General features: G+C 50.3%; 1 protein-coding gene across 1 annotated transcript; it reads right to left on the bottom strand.

The window, feature by feature from the left end:
• Nucleotides 1–1,520: 1,520 nt before the first annotated feature.
• Nucleotides 1,521–7,761, bottom strand: Rcd6 (Reduction in Cnn dots 6). The gene is made up of 9 exons (XM_029110955.1): nucleotides 7,588–7,761; nucleotides 5,483–5,537; nucleotides 4,918–4,962; nucleotides 4,405–4,493; nucleotides 4,001–4,096; nucleotides 2,871–3,017; nucleotides 2,588–2,751; nucleotides 2,272–2,482; nucleotides 1,521–2,143 (listed from the first exon to the last, which is right to left on the bottom strand). The coding sequence occupies exons 1-9, from the start codon at nucleotides 7,759–7,761 to the stop codon at nucleotides 1,793–1,795; spliced, it is 1,332 nt and encodes a 443-aa protein (XP_028966788.1). The 3' UTR covers nucleotides 1,521–1,792.
• Nucleotides 7,762–8,381: the final 620 nt, after the last annotated feature.

Here is an 8,381-nt window from a genome sequence, read left to right as displayed (position 1 = left end):
AGACCGGACGCGGGTCCGGTTCCAGCGTGAGCTGGGCAAAACCGGACTCGGAGGAGAACTCTTGTGTCTGTCGGGGGTCTGCAGATTACAACTTATTCATTCTTCCTCGTACAGAATATTCGATCCGAGTTGAATGGGGAGGCATTCTTCGAGATCGGGCTCCGCAAATGGATTTCGCCCATTTTTGAAAGATTCCCGTAGGAAGGGAATTAGAAATCAACCTCAGCGTTTGGAAGGGGACCATTCCTGGAGCTTCCACATGCAGTCAGGTCGTATAAGCGTTGAAAATCCGGACTGTTTCGGAGTATTTTTTCGATCGTTCATGAGAATCTACTACTCCAGAGTCCAGGCTGGGCAGGGTCCCCAATCTACATGATGTGTGCTCATCACCTTCGACGGGCTCTCTTAAAGATTTCATGTCTGATAATCTCCTGTCGACCTTGGGAAAAAATGGCTCAATTTCAGAATAGATTCGTCCGTGTGACTCTTCACAGCGGCATTTTTCTCGCCCAGCGCCCACTCCTTGAGGGCGATTGGATTCAGAATTCCGCGAGCGTGACATTTCTCCGAAATAAACTTTCCTCTCTATGAGGGTTCCCGACGAAACCATTGGGCGAAAATTCAAGGCCTCCAAGGATTTGACCCCGGACCGGACGGACCGCACTGAACAGAACGTGTCCTGCCGGATCGGAGCTTAACTGATGAGTCATGAAGCCCTCGGATTTTCCAGCGCTGTCCTCACGGATGAATTGAGAGGAAAGAATCTCAGCGACTAGGGAGCTGACTCAGAAAGAAATCCATCGCAGTTGATCGGGATCTTCGGAACCCGATGCGTGGGGAGGATTCGTAGCGATATCGCGAGCCAACGGAAGGGGATCAAGGAAAACTTTCACGGGCCGCTTTTCACATCCTGATCAAGTTCTCCAACCTGCCTCTCGGGACGAAGTCGCGCTCCGATGGGCCGAGCCGCAAGATGGTGCCATGTGGAGGATTCGCCATGCGAGGCGGGCAGGGTGTTTTGGAAAGGGAAGAGCGAGCGCGAATGTTGAACAGCTCCGTGGCTCGTCTATCTTGACCACCTTAGCCTCCTGTCGTTCCGATGAAATCAGTATCAACGGTGAATCAGTCGGGGGGGGGGGTGGGGCGGAATCCACTTAGACTACACACGGAGTCGATAATTATTGTAATCTGACATATGACGCCTTCTTCTAGAATACACAGCTCTCTTGGATCACGGATCATGAAGACGTCGCGCGTCGCATCCGCTGCGCCGGGAGACTTGTGCACAAGCTGCGCGAGAAAAAAATCTTGCCCTTCGTGACGTTCACCGCGTCCCCGTTGTACGCTGCTGGGACAAGAAGGTTAAGAACCTCGGAGTCAAGCTTCCTTGCGGTCAACGCTTTGATGGAATCCCCATTGGGAATTGTGTCGTAATTGGAAGTATCTGAGCGAAGAAGCTAAGTATGTGCCGGGATTCGCGGCTGCCCGGGGATCGATGGAGTCAGAATTACTCGATTGTGTAACTTTTATTCATCAACAAACAGAGTGGGATTATTGGCAAAACGAACGACTTATCCCATCGTGCTCAACACAGAGAGCATCCAACACTATGTACAATACCAGGTCTTCGAGTGAACCCTAATCGTGACGGTCTGTGGATTTGCCTCGGCAAAGAATCCGTACGTCCGATGCCGCGTCCCCAAAACTACACATTGAACAGCGGGTTGGCGGTCTCGGCAAGATTTTGGAAAGTCTACCTAGATCTCAATAAATACAAGACTGGATCCGGAAGCTACAGAGCGATGTCTCGAACACTGTGATTGCTACCGCCCTGATCTGTTCGAGGCAGATAAGTCATTCCGCCAGGTCGATTGAGGTAGTCGAAGGGTCGGGCCGACTGGACCCGACCCAGTGTTATGCCGTGAATGTTCACAGGTCTGCGGTCGTCGCTGAATGAGTCCCCTCTGGAGACTCTCGCCGATGCTTTACTCGCTGCTTCGGCTCTCTGTCGCTTCAAGCGGAGCTGGGCTCTGTCCAAGCTTCTCGTGTAATCATACGACATCATGGCGTCTTCCGACGAAGTCGTGCTTTCAGGAATGTGGTAAATGGGTTTCCACCGTTGGTAAGGGTTCGATGAATGCAACTGCAGGAAGAAGCCGGTTTCAGTTTTCATTCGCTTTCAAATGTTTCATCGATTCGAGAATAGTTCATACATATCTGATTTCTACGGACAGTATCTGAAGGAATTCTGGCAATCGAAAAGCGGCCTACCTCGGAGAACGTTCGGCCAAGGGGTCTGCGAGCCTGCCTGAAAACCTTCACGTCGAACTCAGATCTCGGCAGAGATTGGAACTGAACGTCAGGGTTGCAGAAAAAGTCGGGATCTGGGCGACATTTGCTTTGCAGCTGAATCGGTGGATGGAAAGGAGATATCGACTGAGACGACACTGACGAATGGCTCCGTCGGACAGACGGGGCGTGCCTACGGGGAACAAGACTTTGGAATCACATCCGAAGTTCGAATTTCGCACTCGGATCGAGCGAGAATAATAATGGGCACGACGGTCATGTGGAGTTCGACACTTACCTCGATAGCGACGGATTACCCACATAGGATTGATCAGCGTCCGAATACATGGTTCTCAACGGCGTGATCCGTGGTGTCGAAGACGAGCTCAAGTAAGATGATGGCGTGGGTGTGATCATCGCACCGTTGAGATGCTCTTTCGTGACAGGAGATATCGACGGCATCTTCGAGGGAAATCAAGTTAACGGAAAAGCATATGCACGTCGGACTGGTTTTCATATCTGAAGGGACCGAGCTCTCGCAAACAAAATCGCAGTTCAATTTCCGAATGTTTCGAACTTACGATGTTGAGGTCTTCGAGGCGTTTCATGACTGATTTTTCCTGTCGCCATTGCGTGTATAACGACTGTATACACACAATGCAGATAGCGTTGATCACCAATCGACAGCAGTAGAAAGACAGTTCGGCTACGCCTCTGGAGTTGAGGTTCTGAAAAACGGGGAAGACATGCAGCTGAATGCACTTCACAAACATTGAGATTAGAAAAGAGAACCAATATGATTATCCGGGCAATCATCCACGGCGTTAGGCGGGAAATCGCTCAACGGGCAACCTCTTTTGAAATAATGTTCCCTTTCATTGCACCACGTTTCCGTTCGCTTTGATAAAAGCTCCCCAGAACGTGATAATTCAAAATTGGAAACGTTTCTGGGGATGAAAGCCGCAGCAAAATATTCGGTCGCGGAGTCTGCCGCAATAGTCACGGATTCTCTCTCAAGAAGCACGCGTCCGAAAAATGGAAAACCGAGAAAGTCAATCGATTGAACAATAATTGCTTTTGGTATCAAGAGACGGAGAAAAGGTACGAATCGAATTTCGGACTGAGCACCTGGAAGGCAAAGGAGACGAAGAATACCAGCCGGGCGGGCTATCTACTCCGGGATGACAACAACGGTGCCACGTTCCATTGTATTCAAAACTGAGACGGACCTCGCGCGGCTGATTGCGAAAACTCACATCTTGCCCGCTTGCCATCCCTGCGACAACAGCCCGCGAGAAAAAAGCGCCGAAGACGAAAGTCGGCGGGAATTCGGACTGATGGACCGACGGACGGGCCACACAGTAGTCCGGGTAGGGGACCATCGCTTCGAGGGGAGTACTATGACTCCCTGTGGTATAATCACCCCAGGGATCGGTTGCGTAAGAGGGAAAGCGACGGATGTGGAACATGATAACAATTAGTTCGTCTGAATCGTCATTGTCTGCTCTCGACAGTATTGACTATTGTTTCCGCTTCGACTTGTTTTTTGGTTTTTTCGCTCCAGGTGGGGAAAACCTGCATAACGAAAGGCATGAGCTCATCCCTGGATCCGGATGACAAAGAAATCCAGCGGAATCCATCGCCTGTGTTCCTGCTGTCGTATATTAAAGAACGTTTCAATAACGGGAATTAAGAGGTTGAGCTCACTTACCCAATATTTGAGACTCATGAATAAACTCAGACCACACTCTGGGAAGAAGAACACCACCAAGACGAAGAGCCAGGCCAACAGGTAGGTGGATTTTCGCTGAAACGACAGAACCGAATCCCCTAAATTGAAGCGCAGCATAATCATCAGCCGTACATTCACGCCCCGTAAATGACGGTCTCATTCCAGGGCAATGGGCAAAGCCCCTGGTCTTCAGGACGGCCAGAACGCCGTTGATAAAGGGGTCTGAACGGTATCTCGATAGCTTGAGGCCTCATCTCTCGATTCATGGCTAAACAATTCGAGGCATGGGATTCCGGGCGAGGGGAAGCGGTAGAAAATCTATCTACTGATACATCGAAACTCTCCTGCGATCCTAGTCCAAGGGTTCGCGACTTGATACGAACCAGGAACAATCCGGATAACAGGAACAATGACGCGAGAAATGTGATGAAGTATATCGAGGCCAGGATGTAGGCAGGTGCCGGAAGAAGAACTGAAAAAAGACAGTGATAGTATCAAGCATCTGATTCTATGTTCTTTTCGCATCAAACTTTGAGTCATGCTCCTCCCCGTAAGCATCGCATCATTTTCGAGTTGTTCTCAAGCAAGCAAGCCAGGAAGCGGGAAGAAAATTCGTGCGAAGGACTAGTCTTAAGGGAGTCTCAGGAATCATAGGTTGTTTTTCAATCTGGGAAAAAAGAGCAGGTTCCGATCCGAGGGGCTTCCCCGGGGTGGCGAGCAAGAAGCATTGGTGCTCTGTGCTCTTACACTCCATGCACGAGCCGCAGAAGATCCCCGGCGAGTTCCGGTGTCTTCATAGGGAACTCGCACGCCCCAGACACGATAGAGCTCACGCCGCAGTGAAAAGGTAGGTGTCAGCAAGCTCAAGCGAAGTTTGTGTTGGATTACTAGCTTACCTCCGTACTGCTGATACCAGTTATATATTTCAGGTACTTGAGCCACTGAAAATACGGAATGATCCCGAGCTTAAGGGTTGGTTTTCTCTCTAAGATGTCGGGGCACCTTTTTGCACTCGGTTTTGAGAAAAAGCGAGGAGAAGAAGTCATCGGATTTAGCTAGATCGGAAACTTGCTCTATCGATTCTCTGCTTCGTCCAGCTTTTGTTACTCGCGGGCGAAGTCAGGGGACCCCTCGAGAATCTGACTCGACGAGTCGGAATAGCGGCGATGCCTCGGGAAAATATCACGGGTCTTTTCTGCTCGAGTCCGGGGTATCGTCGGGCAGCGGACTCAGATCGCGGCAAGCTCTTTCATTCCTGCTTGCTTTTCTCGGGAGTGGAAGCCGGTCACCTCCCCGCGAAAGCTTCTGGACGTGAATTGCGACACAAAAGCCTGACGCTCTCACTCGTTAGACAAGCTTTTTCTATGATTTGAACATGACCCTCTCATCGGGACGGATGCCCGTCAGAGTCATGTTCTGGGGAAAAATTACGATAAATTGGTAGTATCCGAACACACTCACTGTCTGCTTCCACGAGCCACCATAACTCCATAACAAAAGCACTGAAGTAGACCACCTGGAAAAAGGAAAAAGTTTAGCAGTGATACCCAGGCAATCGACGGGCATCGGGCTGAAGTCTTCGAGGACCCTGAGCGTCGAACTTCCCCCCGCTTCCTTCGACGACTCGGACGAGAAATTTATCCAGAATTCTCTCGATAATGTTCGGCTTTCAGATTTCAGGGGATGTAATTCCACTTGAGGGAACCGAACTCTGAGTGTTCGTCAGGTGTGGATCGAAAGCTCGGTGGATCAGGTAAGTTTTGGTCGAAACCTGACATCAAGTGAAGCATGAATGTGTTGGAAACAGTGAGTCTCAGTCTCCCGAATCTCACACAGGAGCGCTCCGCAGCCCGTGGGCTCCAGATATCGCGGTCCCGCAGTATCGTCGACTTTCGCAGCAATATAGTCAAATCAGGAGCCTGAGCCCCCGAAAAAAAAATTTGCTCGTGAGTATTCCTGCCCGTTTTATGTAAACTTCAGCCTTATCATAATTTATCCTCTTCATGATTCATCCGTCGAGAAATCTGAGTTTATAATACCAACTTCCTCTTCGGCCAAATCGGATATCAACCATTCTCACGTGTACAATGTGTTATTCTGCTGATATTCCTACCAGTCACACTGTTGCCGGAATGACAAGGATCGCAGCCTCACTCGATCACCGAATGGGACGACCTGCAAGCCACGAGCCAACCTACATAACGGCCTTCATAACTTCCCGATAGCTGAAGGCGAGGACACTCTCCGAATAAACGCCCTAGGCATTCCACCACAAAGCGTTCCGTTGACGTGACGTCGAGCCCTTCGCAACACCCGACCAACGACAATCCGATGGACCCTCGACGAAAGCGTTGGTCGCCCGACGTAATTATGAAATTTTTGTCGTGAAGAAATTCTACTTCACATAAGATGCTTCACTTTCGAAAGCTGGATCCTAAATCCGTTCATTTGTCTTTTCGTTCCGTCAGTCGAATAGTGACATGCAAAGAGCCATAAAGTCGGTAGACCTTCGAGATAAGTTTGGAAGAACATTTTCTCCATCCGAAGCGGTAGAGATAAGATCCGGAACTTCTTTCCATCGCGTACCGTCGAAAACGATCCACTGATAATCGACATGGCTTTATCTCGGACCGACAAAGAATGGCGTCGGCGACTGTGGGAAATCCAGATTGTTTTTCTGCAAATTAACGTCGGAAGCGTCTTACGAGTAATAGCGCGCAATCGAGTCCTGGAGAGGGAATTCAATGCTCGCCGCCTTCGAGATAACCCGCTCAGGCGAGATTCCTGACGAGGAATTTTCAACCATCGAAGCTATCGGCACTGGACATCTTTAGATCAAGATTCTATCCCCAAAGCTGCGGGGGCTTCCCGAGAAACGGAGAAAATTGTATTTTCGTGTTTCCCGCTTAAATCATGTTGAAGACAGAGCTGCCGGATCGACTAAAGATGGTCGAATACTTCGCCTTGAGCGGTCGAATCGAGAGCTGTTCGCGAGGGATTCACTCCTACCGATGAGCATCCCATCGCCGGGGGAACGATATTGAAATGTGAAGGCCATCAGGCTCGATTGTGTAAAACTCATGGTATCATGCGTGTCTCTCCTCGTTGCGAGTAACACCGAAGAAGCCGATAAATTGGCTCGAGCGCCTTCGAGGAGCCAGAGCTAACGATCATTCAGCTAAAAACGGAGACAATATTTCCATACGGCTCCTTTTCGTTCCTCCAGTGCCCCAAGCGACACGCGACAGCAAGTTCTCTCGAGCCGAGCATCCGCAGACGGGAAAGACTTATCGGGCAGGAAACACCTCAAGAAAAAGCAACGGAAGGAAAATTGCGATTTTTACACTCGAAGGATCGTACTTCGCGGTGGTTCTTGGAATCAATGCTAATAGAACTCAGAGATGTGACACTGGGAATCTTCAGCGTCTCCATACTCCAGCATGCGAAGGTCTTCATACTTTCGCGAATGTGCATCTCTGGTAAATCAATTGGATAGTTCGACACTTTCATTTGAAAAACGGGGAGAAGATATTGTTCTCTCGCGACTCTCGACTTATCTTACTTACCGGAGTCGCTATGTACGCCAGGATGCAGGCATTAGCCGCGTATATTTCGCCAATGCGGTCGACATACTCGCTCTTGAAGAATGCCAGACGCACTTTTTTGCTTTTCCACCAAGTTTTCATGGCGGGAGCCAAACCGGCTGCCCGGAGGGCATCCCTATAGACGGACAGATGCATCTCCAAGAATCGACTATGCTTCGAGGGGTCGGGTCAGCTCTACACGGCTTCCTGAACGGCCATCGTGGTCGCGCTCACACACAAACACACGGAGAAAAAACTCGTCAAATATCCGTGTTCACTTCGACGCGTGCTCCGCAGTTATTACTACGGTTGCTGCAGAAGCAACGGCTCCCGTCACTGTCGTACACCCCGAAACACAGCCGGCTGTACGCACCTATGCCGAGCCCTGACACACCAAAGGCCGCAATGTTTTTCAGTCGAGCGAGAAACGACATAAGGGTCGCTGCCGCCACACGACCGCCGCTGATTTGTCCCATGACGCCCCCAGTGAGGAGACTTGCCCTCACTTATCGATGTGGGAGTTCGGTGGGTTGGATGATGGGTTGCTGGCTACAACCAATGATTTGCTTACTAGCCTCGGTGTTATTACATTCGAAGCGACAATAGCCTCCGCGACTGGAAACGTCTCCATGGCAGACCCGGGCCGCGCACCGAAATTCGGTACTACGTGAGATCTTCAGTGCCGCCAGCTCCTCGGAACCTAATTTCCCCACAGTGCGGGGAGAACCGTAATCGTTGCAGTTCTGGACTGTCGAGTAGGGAGTTATCGCATCGCA

Source organism: Galendromus occidentalis, unplaced genomic scaffold (genome assembly GCF_000255335.2).
Source record: "Galendromus occidentalis unplaced genomic scaffold, Mocc_1.1 scf7180000077183, whole genome shotgun sequence".
NCBI lineage: Eukaryota > Metazoa > Arthropoda > Arachnida > Mesostigmata > Phytoseiidae > Galendromus > Galendromus occidentalis.
The sequence above is the reverse complement of the archived record's forward strand: the minus strand, read 5'-3'. Positions and strand labels throughout refer to the sequence as shown.